Source organism: Panicum virgatum, chromosome 2N (assembly GCF_016808335.1).
Source record: "Panicum virgatum strain AP13 chromosome 2N, P.virgatum_v5, whole genome shotgun sequence".
Taxonomy (NCBI): Eukaryota; Viridiplantae; Streptophyta; class Magnoliopsida; order Poales; family Poaceae; genus Panicum; species Panicum virgatum.
The window spans coordinates 50,346,843-50,363,839 of NC_053146.1; the positions used below are offsets into that span (position 1 = coordinate 50,346,843).

Genomic DNA, 16,997 nt, shown 5'->3' on the forward strand with positions numbered 1-16,997 from the left:
GCGAGCCTTCCGGAGGAAGACTCGCCCACCTACCGCATTTAATGCGATAGACAAGGCGTGCTCTGCCGCTGTGGTACACAAGACAGCCTTTTGTCAGGCCCCGCTGCGCGCCGCGTATTACCAAGGAGCACAGTGCAGCCGCCTGAGCCGCGCCCGCGCAGAGCCTGCCTGTAGCATTAAACGGATACGACAGCACGGCACTTTTCCATCATGCCGCCTACGCCGCAAGCTACACCGCCCGCTTAAGCAATGTGACGGGCGGTGTCACTAGCTGCGACGGGCCTGACCTGACAAGACGACGCTAGGACATGATGGACGAAGGGCTCCGGGAGCAGGCGAGGGAATCCAAGAGAAAGATCTCCTTTGCCTGCGACGCCATAATGCATGAACAGTGCGTTAGGTTATACTACATCGTTGGACCCACCTGTCGGGGATCCAACGACTGTGTACGCGCCCCCTTGAGATATAAAAGGGAGGCGCTCGCTGTGCACAAAAAGATCCATACAGACTCAAGCTCTCGCACCTCCTCACGCTTGTGGGAAGGCAATACAACACACAGTGGATGTAGGGTATTACGCTCCGGCGGCCCGAACCACTCTAAATCCTGCTGTGTTTCTTGTGTTCTGAAGGGAGATCGATCTAAGACGAGCTACCCCCTGAGTACACACCCTCTGGGCTAGGGCGGGTGCCTTCCGCCACCCGGCCGTGGTTTGCAGCACCACGACAAAATCCTTTTTGCTGGATTTAAGTGAGCTGATGCCAACTTCAGATCTCACTAGTTGACCCAAGGAGGAGGAGCTCTAGATTTGCGCATCGTGAATTCGTGATGCATGCGATTTCGATAATATGCTTTAGTACACCCATAGTGCTTATCGCCAACGCTTTGTCGTATCGTATCTGCACTTATGATTAGAGGCAACAACGTGAGCATCATAGACTAATGTTTTTTTAGATAAATGCAAGCCACGACCTTTCTCTTAAGTTAACTGTCGCAGCCATATGAATGATGATGTCTATTTCTTTCAATGGCCTTGTTTGGATAGTGCCTACAAGTTTCTAGAATGGACTTTGACCGTCCATTAGAGGTGTTAAACAAAATCAGTTTACAAAACTAACTCCAGAACCCATGTGCTAGGAACCCTGAAGAATCTAATGAATTCTTTGGTCACGTGATTAGATGATGGCTACTGTATCATCACTGTAGCCAATCATCGATTAATTACCGTCATTAGATTCGTCGCGAAAAGTTACATCAATCCCTGTAAAGGTTTTGTAAACATACTTCATTTAATACTTCATACGAGCAAGATTCTCTTCTCGGGAAACGTATTCTAGGATTTCTAGAATAAACCAAACACGACCATATCTTTAGCAAGCTCTTGTTTAGATGCACCCAAAATTTCAAAACTTTTTGAAAATGGACCACTCTTTGGAATTTTTCATCTAAACGGGCCTCATTTTGGCCTGTAAACTTTCCGGCCCGTTCTATCCCGTATATATCTCCCAGCCGCTGCTCCAACATCTCATATAGCTAAATTCTTTCTCAAAAAAAAAATATAGCCAAATTCTTCAACGAGACATCTCCTGCCATAGGGTGAAACCTTGTCGCAGAATCATGAACTGATGAAATGCTTTTGGTACTTCTCTCGCAAAGATAGAAATATCCGAAGTTGCCTAATCTGACATTGCAAGCAACAAGACCAAGGAAACGAAGGGGAACCGGATCAACATTTAATCAATCACTCAACTAACTCAAAAAAGAAAGATCATGTGATGTGAACTCGCGAAGGGCAGCGCGGCAGAGAAGACGACCTCGGAGCCGGACAACCTCTTCACTGGAGGCTGCAGCCGCAGGGTCATCTTTACAAGGAGTCAAGGACTGCATCTCATAAGTCATAACCCAACAGGGCAACAGCCAACAGAGCATCAGGATCCAATCACTGGACTCCTCAAACACACTAAAAGCATCACCATTTTGCCGCTACGTTTGCTGATGAATCCGGCGGTGCCCATGACGAGTAGGCGTGGTAAAAGGTCTTAATTTTCAGCATAGATAATTTAAAGATTGAATTCTAAAAGGATCGAATTTTAATTTTATCTCATATAATTTTAAACTAAAAAAATTAAAGATCAAATAAAATTATGAAGAAAGCATTATAGCCCGTTACCACCCCTGGTGATGGGCCGTCTTGTTGTGGAGGCGCTCCGCGACCCCGGCGGACTGCTAGACCGAGATGAGGGCGGCCGAGTGAGCGAGCAGGATGAGGACGGCGGGGTCCGTCGGCAGCAGTGGTAGGCGCGGCGGGGTGGCGGGGGGATGAGCAGGATGGGGGTAAAAATTTAAAAAGACGAAAAGTTTCTCCTCCGTCCGTTCGCATCACTGACAGGTGGGACCCACCAGGCACCCTCCGCGCGCGGCACGAGACAGATCGAGGCATCGAGCCATTCGGAATTCCAGGCCGTCGGATCACAGATCACTGATCCCGCCCCCGAAGCGGTCATCGCCGCTCCTCCTCGGCTGCGTGGTGACCTCACTGCCCCCACACAGATCTGGCCCCGGCCGCCCTCCTGCCCGATTCTGCGATTCAAAATTTTCGAGCCCTCCGTCTCCACACCGGCACACCGCGGCACTAGCCGTTCCTCTCCCACCTCCATGCCCAAACCCTAGGCGGCCACGCGGCGACCTCCGCGAGAGCCGAGCCGGTACGCCATGGAGCAGCTGTTCATGCAGGCCTTCGAGCGCGGGGACTGGCTGGCCGCTCAGGTGCAGCAGCAGGTCGACTCCTACTCCCAGACCCTCGCCCGCCGCCTCCTCGCCGCCGGCCACAGCCCCCCAGAATGGCTCCTTCCTTCCGCCACCCTGGCCCAAGGTGCGCTCCCCCTCCCCCTCCCTTTCTCTTCCGTCCCCACGTCAGTGCCGCGGATTCGGGTGGTTCGTGAGCGGAGCGGGGTGGATTCGCTTGGCCGATTGGGGCTGATTTCGATTCGGATAGAGATTGCGTACTTCGACTTGAAGGGTTAGTGGTTAGTGGTGATTTGAGCTTAGATTGCCCTACGGTTGGTTGTGGAGCATTTCTAGTGCTAGCATTTGTTAAATCGGAGAACGTTCGTGGTGTGGTGTCAAAACAATCATGGGGGCGGTAGCCGGTAATTGCCTAAGGAAAACAATGTGGTTGGAGATTACTTAGTTTTACAGAATGTTTCCTGCTGTCATGACTATATCAGAACAATAACATAGCTAAATATGCATGCCATATTTTGTTGTTGCAGTATACTGAAATTTTAATAATTCAACAAGCAATAAAATTTGCAACTAAATGAAAGAAAAATAAACAATTATACTCTGTTTGTTCTTTTTGAAATGTCAGACTACCTACAGGTTACACAAGTACCAGAATCATTGTTGAATGTTCGTATGTCATATCTAACCGTTTTGCTGTAAATATTGTTTCATGATCCTTTCTGTGCGTTGCTATCATCTTTCTTTTTATTCATATACTGAAGTAATCCATTTATGTGTAGAGCTGAATGGCAAACCAATTGTTCTCACTGGAAGACATATTACAACACCAGCAGTCAATAGGAGTGTCTTCCTGCCTCTAGCTGTTCCTAGCACTTTGTCCAGAAATTCGGAGGTTCCAAATGAATGTGCCTACACAGACACCAATTGTACTGCTCTGGATACTAGCCAACATGAAGAGGAGCAGCAAGATCATAATTCACTTAACCAGGACATTTCTGAGACTTGTACCGCAGCCAAAATGTTTTCAAGGATTCAGCGTTCCAGGTCAAGGCAAAGGCATATTGAAGATCGTCTACATGAAAAGAATCAGGCTGCAAAGAGTGGAAGCCTTGATGGCATGCGTAAGTCTAACCTTGGGACTTTGGGGTCAAACAGAGCTAATGCATCATCATCATCCATACCATGTGATGATGTTGCAAACAATGCTGAAACAACGTCATCAGCTCCAGGTCAGGGTAGTGGTTTTTGTGCCATTCAGGGGAGATCAATTAACTCCTTGAAGTGTGGTGACAATCTTGAAAATGAAGGAGTTCAGTCAGATGGTTTCCCACCACAGATAGTAGAGAGAAAAGTTATCTCTTCTAATAGTGACATTGGGGTCAGTAACAAACCTTCTGTTAGAGATTCATTTAGTGTGCAACTTCCAGATCTCTCTAAGCCAAGCTTTACAGATAATGTGTGCCACCGAGTTCCTGAAACTCCCATGTTGGTTGAGCCAAAAAAACTTCAATTTGATGGCGTTGAATCAGTTTGTGTGGATGATACTAGTGAACAAACAGGCCAGCAACAGGAATCTGGTGTTAAAAGTGACCATCTTGATATTGCTGGTAGAATTCCTTCAAGTGAAAACCCATCTTCTACCAGTTCTCAGGGACTTCATTCGGTGGGCAAGTTGTTGCTTGATCATGTTAGGTGGGGACATTTGAACCCTGACGTTGCACCAGTGGAGCATCATTACAAATATGCTTTAGAATGTGGCCATCCTGAGCCCACTGGTATGCATTCTCCAAATAAGAAACCATCTCTGATGTGCCCTGCTGAAGCACCGGATTCTATTGGTGAACCATCGCTTCAAAAGGATTCTGGCGATGTTCCTGAAACCAATTCATTGGGAACAGCATGCCCCAGAGTCAGCCGACCACTTGAAATGGATACATCAAATAGTGATGAAACCAATTGTTCTCAAAGGCCTTGTTCTGTGGTCAACCCGCTGCTCACAAATGATACATTGCAGGCTATTGAGGATACTGAAAAACTGCCGAGTTCCAATTCTCAATTCTCACCTCCATACAGTGGACATTTGCAGATATCTACCAAGCTATCTGGCTCAAGGTTTGGGGCTCATGCATCATCAGGAACATCACCAAACAGTTTGTTAGGGGAGGATGGGCATGGACAGCTTTCAAATTTGCCAATAAATGACAGAAATAGCCGATGCCCCCATGGGAGGTCTGCTTTAAGTCTAGAACTGCTTCCAACTGAAAATTTTAATTCCAATGATGTTTGTCAATCAAGCTTCTTATCTTATAGAATACAAACTAATGACAATTATTCCGATGGTTGCACTGCTGTGAATAACTTTAGATCTGCAGATAATGAGTTATCTCAGGAACCATATTTATCGGTCAGACCATCTTTGGAATTGAATGGGAGTATTCCAGATGCCGAAACTCCATTAGGCCATGGTCCTCTGGACATGGAAAATGAGATGCTCAAAGAAAACCCAGTATCTGACTCGGTCAACTGTTATTCAGGAGAGTTGGGTGATGATGCTCAGACCAGCAAATCGTATGGTGGTTCTGCTGATAACAGAAAAAATGAGTCTGTGGTTCTGAAAGTTATGCCCAGTAATTCATCTCAAAGACCCAGAGAAATGCATGGAAGAGAAAGGAACAGTGTGGTTTTATCAGAAAAATGCAATGAATTCCTGCGACAAGGTATCATGATTGCTCCTTGTAAATCATTATCCTTCTTTTTTTTCCCTAGCAACTGGCACTCTGATATATTCTTACGTAACTTGCAATCTTTCAGGAAAAGAACAAGAGACCCCTCATGCTGAGGATGATGTGCAAATAAATGCTAATTCATGGACAGCTGAGAGTGTTGAGAAAAGAAAATCTGAATGTACTTCAGAATCGTGCGAGAAGAGCAATAAGCAAGAGGACAGAAGAAGTGCTCAGAAGAGGTCAGTTGCAGATGGTGTTCAGATAAATGGGGGTACATCATCCAAGAGAAAACGAATAAAATGTCAAGACATTGCACTTCCCAGTTCTTATGACACGAAACCATTGTCTCCGAACCACCAAGATGTCATTGGCACCCATGTGGTAACTGCAGAAAATTTCTCAGGGAAATCACAACCTTCAGGTCGTTACTTCTTAAGGAATTCAGGATCTGGTGAGTTCATGCCTCTCAAGTCTGAGACAAAGAATGATACCATGAGCTGCAAGATGTCAGGTGCAAGTGATGTTCAAAAAAATAGGAATTCTATTCCTGAATTAAGAAATAGGTCCAGCTTATCCGAGGTTGCCCTCGGCAAGTCTTCTAGTGTGAAGGCTTTATCACCTCATTTTGGTTGCGGTATCAGCAGCAAGATTGCAGTTGAAGAAATGGACCTCCAAAACTATCAATCACAGTTACAAAATATTTTGGATGTCGCTACAACTCCTTTGCCTACAAGCTGTGATATTGCACTTGATAACATGGAGCTCTGCATGCCAGAGGTACGTGTTCAGCAAGTGTTCCAACTCTTTCATTCTGAAATTGTGAAAATATCAATCCAAAAGACTATTCTTCGGATTACCCAACCAAGTGCAAGTTAAGAGAATTGGATGGTTTCAGTTTTATCTAAGTGGAAATTTGGTTTGTGGCTGATTCTTAAAGATATTGTTAGGCCTGTTGCCTTGTTGGGTAACTGAATTTCATTTGCTACATTTTTAGATGGTAGAGTTTTGCAATGTTCGGTCTGAAATCTAACTTACAGTTTTCTGAATATGTTCGTGAATTCCAGAGCGTTGACAACTTTTCTTCTTTGTTGGCAGGAAAATCCTTACTTACAAGGTGAGGACCTAAGTGTTTCTGATTCCAGTGTGGAACATCAGCAAATGGCTCTTAAGATGGATGAAATATTGTCTAATTCTGCCACTGATTCAATACATATATTTCCGAGTTATGGATCGGAACAACATGATAAACAGGCATCTGCTCCAGTTGTATTTGCTCATGAGAAATTAAGTTATGGCTCTGGCATAGAAGTTGATAGGAAACTTAGAAGTGAAGATCTAACTGGACCTTTGCTATCTGATTCCTCCATACCAAGACAAAAAGATGATGAATCTGTGGACTGTAATGATACAATGCCACAGTTCGAGAGCTTTGATTTTGCTACCTTTAGTTATGATGAAAAACGACACAATGAAAGTATTGATGGAAGAATAACAGATGTTTTTGGTTCATGTGGATTGGGACATAATGGTTCCTTTTTTACTTCTGATGTTGTAGCCTCGTGGTCTTCAAATGATAGCGACAAACATGAGAGTAGTGAAAATCAGTTGACCCCTGCAGTTGAAAAGTATAGTCTGGGGAAACTTTCAGGGAAAATTGGATCTGTTTCCGAGCATATGGGTTCAATCCCAGAACTTTCATGCTTCCGAATTGATGAAGACAGTGACATTGCAGAAGAAAATGAGTACCAAGACATAATACCTGGATCTGTAGGTGTCCAGAGGCAATCGGGCAGAAAAGTATTTCAGGATATCACTGGATTATGTCAAAACACTGGGAATTTTGCCGCTTGTTCCATAGGTATCATGGATACAAGTGACACAGACTTCACCACAGAAACTTGCAGTGGTGAACTCAATCATCTTCCAGGTCTCAGGAATGATGGTGATAACAAGAAGCCCAAAGAAAGTTATGCTTCTTTAGTAAAGAAAGGAGGAAAAATATCTCATTCTCTCCGTAACAGATTAAGCAAGACAGAAGCAAGACACATGAGTGAAACAAATACTGGCAAACACTCTAAGCCTTGCAATATTGTTGCAAATGTGGCATCTTTTATACCTCTTGTAAAACAAAAGGTGCAAAACACAGCAGTATGTGGTATGTCTTATTTTTTTACTTACACTATTTAACATTTATTTAATTGCTAAAGCTATTTGGCAAATGATCCTTTGAGTTATTTATTTGAGTGGTTCTCACAAAAGGCCTCTACAAATGACTTTGTCTTGTAGTGAAAAAGGATGTTAGAGTGAAGGCACTTGAGGCAGCTGAAGCTGCAAAACGTCTTGAAGAAAAGAAACAAAATGAGCGTGAAATGCGCAAAGCAGCCGCAAAACTAGAGCGTGAGAAATTGAAGCAGGAGAAAGACTTAAAGCAAAAACAGGAAGAGGAACAAAAGAAGAAAAGAGATGTTGATGTAGCGACTAGAAAGAGGCAGAGGGATGAGGAGGGAAGGAGGGAAAAAGAGAGAAAAAGGAAATGCGTTGAAGAAGCTCGAAAACAACAGAAGCAGCCTATGGAAAGAAGGCATGCCGACAGTGAGAAAGATTCTCACCCAAAAGCTTTTGTGAGTAAAAGCTATATGCTCGATCTCTATCCAAGTGTTATTTAAGATATATATTTATTATGAAGTATTTTAGTCATTGCAGGATAACAAGAAGTTGCCGAAGAATTTGGCTGAATCTGTGAAAGGCCAAGTGAAACCTAATGAAATGACACGCCTCGGAGATAATGCCACTAAAAGTAGTAATGAAAAGGTTGTGGCAGCTGATGAGAGACCTGCAAGTTTTGGTTCTCAATCTCAGGAAAATATCCACCAGAGTCTTGAAGAGGTAAGTTCTGTAGACTAATGTTACTTCATCTGTGTGTGGGTGTGTTGGGGGGGGGGGGGGGGGCAGTGAGGGGGCTTGCCTGTAAGTATCCAACAAGCATGTAGGGTTTTTTTAGACTGGTCACTTCAAATTCAAGGTATTGCTTATAACATCTTAAAGTAAGTATCTGGAAGATATTGCACTGAATTTCTTTTTTTAATCTGAGGCCATAGATCTTAGAAGCTGTGCAAAATGCCGCAATGCACACACTGCACCTTAATTTTTGGATGTGGAAAATGATGTGGATAGCCAAACTTGGCTATTTTGATTCATAATTGTGTTATTTCACTTCGGTGTTGATGAAGATTCTAATTATGAATTCTCTGCTCCGCGGTTTGTTGAACTTTTGTAGTCTTACATGATGACTCCATATAAAGATTCTGATGATGAAGATGATGATTTTGAACTTAAAGAAGAATCAAGACGAAGAAGGAAATTGATTCCGTCATGGGCTCGGTATGTGTCTATCTTAAAATTACAGAATCCCCTATTAGCCTAGGTCTGTTATTGAAATATGTTATCTTGATGTGATGTCTGATTTGGCAAGGCAAAGCTCAGGAGCCACAGCTTCCTTTTTGCCATTCTTGCAAGTTTACATAAATTTACACTTACCTTCCTGTAGAGCTCAACGTAAGGGGGCTCATGGGATGATTCAATTTGCATAAATGAATTGATTAGCACTCTGATGTAACTGAGAAAATGGCGGCATCTCTTTACTGCTTTGTTTATTTGATTATACTTCTCATTTTTCCTTAAGGCTGCTAATGACATGGTCTTCTCTGATTTGCAGGGGAGAGAACTTGGAAAAGATCTTACTATCCAATTACGCTTTGGACCATAGAGAAATCTTTTCCCGAAAATGCTCCTCTAACCTATCTGAAAGTAATCTTCAATCCATCAATATCCTAGTCGATCAACTTTACTATGCAAGGTGCTACCACTTACAATGTTGTTTCCTTTGCAGTTTGTCCAGTCCATATTCCACAACGTGGTTTCAGATGAGTTTCTTTTTTTTTATTAAGAAAAAGGGGGTTCCAGATGAATTTCCATTTGACGAACTATTGGTTATATGCTGCTGTCTTTCTTCAGCATTGCCACTTGGCTTCTGTCAGCAGCATGTATATAAGCTGGTCACACCATTCACTCGTTTAACTATGTAGAAGAACATTCTTGTATTATCAGGCAACTGCGGCAACAATTGTTGTTGTACATAGTTTCGGTTTGTTCACAAATACTTTGTTTCGGTTGCACTATTCTTTGTGCAAGGAGATAGGCTCTGTTTGGCACCGCGAGCACCAGCAGCGCGTCGCTTATACGCGAACGCAGCTCGGACGCCGTTTCTCCGCTTTTCCCTCGCGCAGTACAAAGTTTTGCTTTTTTCGTTGCGGGCGTTGCCTAGACGCGCGTCTCACGCGAAGCGTTTGGCGGGATTATTTCCACTTACCGCGTTTAATCATTGCCACCGCGGACCCAAACAGGGCCATAATCTGTTCGTTGATAAGAGTAGCATTCTTGTCTGAGCACTGTGCTCAAAGGTAGCAGTAGGTGTGTGTGTACATTCCTTCCAGACTCTGTAGCATGTAATGCCATGAAGTAGTTTTAAACTAAACATGAAAGGAGAAATGTGTGCCGTGTTTTACTCAAAGAAACGACGTCTTGGAATGTTGAATCAGGTTAGAACAAGGAAGCAAAGCGTTCTTACTGAATAATGGGGCTGGATATTCTCTATCTCTAGAGGGAAAAAGGACGAGGAACGAGCCAGCAGCATGGAACACCCAGATGTCACAAGAATATTGCAGTCAAATACTTGTATTCCCCGGAAGTTGCGACGCAGCATATCTGGCTTCCGGCCATGGGGCTGTCATGCTCATGCCTTCCCGTGCAAAGACGAAGACAAGGCCCGTGAGAGGTCTAGACGTCTAGTGCGGCGAGTCGGTGACGACGGCTGAATGCAGGTCGACGATGAGAGAGGACACCCTTGAGGATGGCCAGCGCCCAGCGGGCGCACAGCACGTCGCGCTCGCCTCCATGATCGCGCCGCGCGTTCAGGTAGAACCACCGCCGTGTGCCGCTGCTCACTGATCCCGCGAAGCTCGCCTTGATCCCTGGCAGAATCCTCGCCGCCGGCTGCGCAACGGCGCCACCTGCACGCGGCAAGTAGCGCACATGAAACACAACAACCACAGAATGCGTTGCGTTGAACCAACCAACCCTCGAGAAGAAGCAAGTCGCATGGGCACGGGAATGGTCGTTGGGTGGCCGGACGGCGATGACAGTGAGAGCAGAGAGCACACGGCCCTCGCAGAAGCGAGGCTTTTTCCTCGCTGGTGCTGGGTTGTGCTCTCTCTCTTCTGTCATCACTCTCGAGGTCCACTCCACCGTTCACCATGCCAGGGCGGCGCCGTCGTCCCCCCTGCCGGCCGCGAGCCCTGAGAGCGAGGAAACCAAGCGGTAATCAGAGACGCCATCCACATCGGTGCCAGGCCATCCATCTATGATCTACCGACACGACGTCCATGGTTCGCCATGCCCCGAATCAGAAGAGTGCGGCCGGAGTTGCTTAGCTTCCGCGGCGAGGACGAGAACGAAGCGTGGTGACTGCAGAGTCTCTCGCTTGTGCGCGCGCGTGTGTGCTTTCAGTGTGCAAGCAAGGCTGGAACTCTGGGAGCGAGGTGGCTGGCTTCGTGCTGGAGAAACGCTCGCGGCTCAAATAAACGCCGCGCGTTCCGGGCCGGTGAGCCACGGGGGCGCTGCTGCGGCGGCCTGGAACGCGGGAGGCGTGTTTACTCGGGGCAGGCCGCCCCGAAACGGCGCCGAGAACGTGGCCCTGCGGCCGCGCCGCGGCAGCGCCCCATATCGGGGGGCGGCGACGGGGAGAGGCCGAGCAGAGCAGAGCAGGCGCGCGTTAACTCCGCCTGCAGATTCAGTCTGGGGAGAGCGAGGGGTCCGCGTCCGCCCGCGCGCGCGCGCGGGGCCTCGGCTCGGCTCCAGTTAAACCCGCCGCGCCGCGCGATGGCCGCCTGCAGGCCGCAGCCGCTGCGGAGGCGCTCGTGCACGTCGCCCTCGCGGCGCGGCCAGGCTATGGCTGTGCGTGCGCGCGGCGCCATGCGTCACGCGCGCCGCGCGCGGCCGTGGTTCCTCCGGTGCCGTAGGTGGATCAGGGGCAGGGCGCACGCAATCGCATGCCACCTGCGTGCCCGTGCTTGCTGAGCGTGGTGATGCCGTTCTTGCGTCATTGGTTGGTGCATTGATCAGCAGGCAGGCAGCAGCCGCGTGTACGAACTGCTGCGTGGCACACGGGATTTTTTTTATTTTTAACCTATTTTTCAATTTTGTTTTAAAAATAACTCATCCGGGCAAATATTTACAGATCTAACCCATTTGGCCGCACCAGTCCGCGTGGCGTGACAAAAACACGCTGTCGCGCCACATGCATTGGCATGACAAGGTGTGCCACATTGCCATCCTTTGTAGCGCTCGGAAGGGGTCTGCCAGCTCATATTCCACATGTCAACCTTGTCACGCCACTACCACCGGCGTGACAGTATAGCCTTGTCACGTCATCCCCGCCGGCATGACAAGGTCCAACCTTAGAAAAATCATATCTTTTTCATACGAATTCGGATGGAGATGATTTTTATATGAAAATTGTAGCTCTCAACGAGATCTACAACTTTGTAGTTTTGAGTTTTTTCATTTTAAGTCATTAAGATATTTAAATAATTGATTTAAACTTTTGACAGCATATTAAGCACTTTACCCCTGTCAGATTGTCTCTAACTTGACATGTTTATCATGGTTTTACAAATTAAGTTTTATATGATGTTTGATATATAAAATAATATGGACTAAATAATAATAATTTAATAAAAAATACAACGAGAAATCAAATTATATCATTATTGTATATAGAATATAATGTAACACCCTAGATATTATTAATTATAGCTCTAACTAGCGAGTTGGTCCACACTAACAGCGTGACTAGTTTTGCTACATTTTATCTTTTTATTGTAAATGCTTTGCTGTAGCAGTCTATTTTGTTTGTTCCTCTTGCCTTTGTTCTTTAACCAATATGCATCACTAAGCCTTATTATACATATTTTCACATTATCTATCAAATTATGTGCATATACATTATATTTATTTTGTACGAATTAACTCCGAAGCTACATGTGCATATGTACAACATCTAATCAACATCATGCGCTCGTAACTACATGAGAAAAACTCGAATTAGCTCATGGAGGAAAATTTTGCCAGCATCACCTGCATGAAGATTTGTCTACTACCGTTGTGCCGAATTTCTTATGGTCCTTGACGTCTTTGGAAGCCTATATACGGATAAGCATACAAAATAATCAATAATTGTGTCATCGTTTTGTGTTCATGTATTAGGTCGTTTTGATCCCATCATCGTGCCCCATGGGCATGGCCAAGGTCTAGTTGAATTTGTTGGGGCAGGATTGTGTATTGGTTGGTAGGTCAGAGAACCGTTTGCTATTTTCTTGCTTTGAACCATCATTTTACTTCCATCTATCAAGATCAACCTGTTTTGATCCCTATTAGTCGTGCCATACGGCGTGGTCTTGGTTGGGTGGGTAAGTCTGACTAATTTTTGTATTCGGCATGGACTCTTTGATTATACTAATTTTTCTTAATTTTTTAATTCTAAAATTAGATTTTTTTAATTATATTTGATATGGACTCTTGAGTCCATTTAGACCGTTAGATCTTTGTAAAATCCAACGGTGTAAATCAATCTCTTTTTTAGATTAACGTGAAAATTTCTAAATCATCTCGGTGAATAGGATGGCTCTCTTTTTTTTAACAACACTTCCTTATTAATATAATAGATATATAGTGTAGTGGGATCCATGGGAGGCACCTCAAGCGATGGTTTTGGTTAGGTCAAGCAAGTGGTGCAATGATGAGCGGCACGCTGACCAAAGGATGGAGATGGTATGGTGGAAAAAAGACCATAGGATGGAGAACAACCGAAAATATTCATTTATCTAAACTACTGAAGTACTAGTATAAAACCTACACATTTGTATTCTTTTCAAACTGTTATCATATTTTAAGGTCTTAATTTTTCAAAAAAATTACTTGATCTAGCTTATAGCTACAATTAGTATCTAGGGTGTTACATTATATTCCATACACAATGATGATATAGTTTGATTTCTCGTTGTATTTCTTATCAAATTATTATTATTTAGTCCATATTATTTCATATATCAAATATCATATAAAACTTAATTTATAAAACTATGATAAACATGTCAAGTTAGAACTTAATTTATAAAACTTAATTCATATATCAAACATCCCACCAGGAACCATTCTGTCTTGGAAACAGCTTCGCCTCGAGTTATGTGCAAGTTTCCGCGCCATGAGGCCCGACGAAGTCACATCTTACAATTTTCATGATCTAAGACAAGGAAGCATGACCTTGCAAGAATATCTTCAGAGTGTCATGAAGCTTCGCGCAAGAGCACCAAATGTTGCCGACCAGAGCATCATCGATTCGGTGGTGAAGGGGATCAACCTGGGACCATGCGGAGAATACATATCCCGGCGCAAGCCGAAGACAATCACGAAGCTATTCGAGATAATGCAAGAATATTGCATATCCGACCGTGTGAAGGGAAGAAGGCTCGAGGAGAAGAACGAGCAGAAGAAGTCGCGAAGCAGCGAGAGGTCCCATACAAAACCGTGGCACGCTGACGAGCCGAAGCAGAAAAGAATAGTGAACAACGTGTCTGAAGAAGAACCCCGAGAGCATAGACACCATCACAGGGGCAAAGGCGAGGGGGACCGCCACAAAGAAAGATCCAACCGCGATGATCGTCACCATTGCGAAGAATGACACAACAAAGGCCGAAGAGACAGCGGCGGTCGAAGAGAAAAAATTCCATTCTGTTTTTTCCACGGCAAGGACAAAGGCCATTGGACAAATAAATGCCCCTTTGCCATTGAAAGAAAAGAAGAGTTTGATCGGCAGAACTCCCAGCCAGCGAAGCCAGTAAATCATACCTCGCAGTTCCCACCACAGTCTTCGGCAACGGCAACCACTTGGGCTCCTACGCCAAATTGCCCGGTGTCATACCCAGTTTTCAATTACAACCCGCTACCGTATGCACCACCTCCGCAACAATCAGTACCAATGCTACCACCTCCGCAGTACAGTCAGACATGGTCCAGAAGCTCCACACCATTGTCTTGAGACACAACAAATCTACCTCCACCTCCGAAACTTGAGCCGGGGCAGATTCTAGAGCGAGCAATCGATGCACCTTCGGGCAGCAGGGTGAACATCATCAACGCCATCTCCGGAGGATCCAACGAACCAGGGCTTGAGACAAAGTGGCAGCGCAAGGAGTACTTTAGAACTGTTTCTCATGTCGGTGAGGGCAAATGCTTCCGAACAACTTGGTCGCATGCCCCGATATCCTTCACACAGGCAGACCTTCGGCTGCAACACTACCCACACAATGACCCCCTCGTCATCAGGGCCAACATCAGCAAGAATTCAGTGCACTTCACATTGAACGATGTAGGGAGAATATTGGTGGACAATGGGAGCTCCGCAGACATCCTCGTATGACAGTGCTTTGTAAAAATGGGTTTCATAGAAACAGCCCTGCACAAGTCACAGTATCCGCTCATTGGCTTTGGAGGCAAGAGAATCAAAGATCTCGGCAAGACAGAGCTCAATGTCACATTCGGCGAAGGAGCAGCACAAAGAACCGAAGCAATAACCTTCGATGTAGTTGACATCAACTACCCATATAACGCCATCTTCGGGCGCAACACCTTGGTTAAATTTGCAGCAGTGATTCATCAGTCCTATCTATGCATAAAGTTACCTTCGACTGGAGGAATTATCACAGTCTTTGGCAACTAGGAAGAAGCAAGAACATGCGAAGACAATGCATCAATTGACAACAAGAATGTCCATGTCATTGAAACACAAGACGAGGATACCGATGCTGCAAACAGCGAAGAGCCAGAGTCAGGAGGAGTATCTCTGGCAGAACACATGAAGAAAGTACCATTGTGCGAGGATGTGCCCGACCAAATGGTGATCATCGGGAAAGGGCTTGAAGAGGCCGAAGAGGCAAGGCTTATACAGTTCCTCCGCAACAATCAAGATGTGTTTGCATGGTCCTCGTCGGATCTGCGAGGAGTTAGTCGAGAGGTCATCGAACATGAACTCAGGGTGAACCCGAAGGTGAAACCAGTAAAGTAGGGCCAAAGGACAATGTCCGAAGAAAGGCAGAAAGCAGCTCAAGCCGAAGTACAAAAATTGCTGGACGCGGGCGTCATCCGCGAAGTCCAGTATCCGGAGTGGCTAGCAAATGTTGTCATGGTGCCGAAGAAGAATGGGAAGTGGCGAATGTGCATTGACTTCACAATCTTAAACAAGGCGTGCCCGAAGGATGAATACCCACTACCACGAATTGACACCTTGGTTGACGCAACAGCTTGCTCGGAGATGCTCAGTATGTTGGACTGTTTCCCAAGTTATCACCAGATATTCATGAACAAGGCAGACAAAGAGAAGACTAGTTTCACCACCCCCTTTGGGACATACTGCTACGTGAGAATGCCTGAGGGCCTTCGCAATGCCGGATGCACCTTCAACAGAATGATCAAAAAAGTATTGGGGGATCAATTGGGGAGAAACATCTCCGCATACGTCGATGATGTGGTTGTAAGAAGCAAAAAGAAGGAGGATCATATCCAAGATCTTCGCGAAACATTTGCGAATCTTCGTCGCCATGGCCTCAAGTTGAACCCAGAGAAATGTGTCTTCGGCGTGTGAAGTGAAAAACTATTGGGCTGCATGATCACCAAAAGGGGAATCGAGGCAAACCCAGAGAAGATCGAAGCCATTAGGCGGATGAAGCCACCTACCGCAAGTAAGGGGGTGCAGAAGTTAACAGGCAGGTTGGCTTCGCTGAACAGATTCATCTCGAAGTCAGCAGAGAAGTTCCTCCCATTCTTCAAGGCGCTGAAAGGCTCTGGCAACTTAGAATGGGGTGAAGAGCAGGCGAAGGCCTTAGGATACCTCAAGCAGTACATTGAGAAATTGGCAATCATGTCCAGCCCGTCGGAGAAGGCGAAGTTGTTGTTATATAACTCCACATCAGGTGCAGCCGTCAGCGCTGCCCTCGTCGAAGAGCGCACAATCGAAGGGGAATTAACACAGGTGCCCATATACTTCGTCTCCGAAGCATTGAACGGGTCGAAGTTGTTGTACTCAGAAATGGAGAAGATGGCATATGCGGTGGTCATGGCAGCACGCAAACTTCGTTACTATTTCCAGAGCCACAAAATTAAAGTTCCAACCTCTTTCCCACTTAGGGACATGTTTGAAAACAGAGAAGCCTCCGGCTGGATAGGCAAATGGGCTACGTAGCTAGCCGAGCACACTATCGACTTCGTTTCCAGATCAGCAATCAAATCATAGGTCCTGGCAGATTTCATCGTAGACTAGACCCCAGCTGCACCTTCGCAAGAACAGCCGAAGATAGAAGCAATATGGCAACTTGAGTGCGATGAGGCTTACCAGAGAGACGGAGCAGGAGCTTCGG

The 16,997-nt window shown here is 45.6% G+C and overlaps 1 protein-coding gene across 2 annotated transcripts; it reads left to right on the forward strand.

The window, feature by feature from the left end:
* The first annotated feature begins 2,550 nt into the window (after positions 1-2,550).
* LOC120660995 lies at positions 2,551-9,644 on the forward strand. Of its 2 annotated transcripts, none has more exons than XM_039939670.1 (9): positions 2,551-2,870; positions 3,523-5,460; positions 5,555-6,246; positions 6,565-7,624; positions 7,756-8,090; positions 8,164-8,355; positions 8,747-8,850; positions 9,185-9,276; positions 9,359-9,644. In XM_039939670.1, the coding sequence occupies exons 1-9, from the start codon at positions 2,711-2,713 to the stop codon at positions 9,394-9,396; spliced, it is 4,611 nt and encodes a 1,536-aa protein (XP_039795604.1). In that variant the 5' UTR covers positions 2,551-2,710; the 3' UTR covers positions 9,397-9,644. The 2 variants fall into 2 exon arrangements, with proteins under 2 accessions (XP_039795604.1, XP_039795605.1); XM_039939671.1 differs by having other exon boundaries at positions 8,173-8,355.
* Positions 9,645-16,997: the final 7,353 nt, after the last annotated feature.

Bases quoted from the DNA above. Each gene is read 5' to 3' on its own strand.
- LOC120660995 (XM_039939670.1), top strand. From the start codon at position 2,711: ATGGAGCAGCTGTTCATGCAGGCCTTCGAGCGCGGGGACTGGCTGGCC. The intron at 8,851-9,184 runs GTATGTGTCTAT...TCTGATTTGCAG, and splicing joins TTGATTCCGTCATGGGCTCG to GGGAGAGAACTTGGAAAAGA. The intron at 9,277-9,358 runs GTAATCTTCAAT...TTTCCTTTGCAG, and splicing joins CTCCTCTAACCTATCTGAAA to TTTGTCCAGTCCATATTCCA.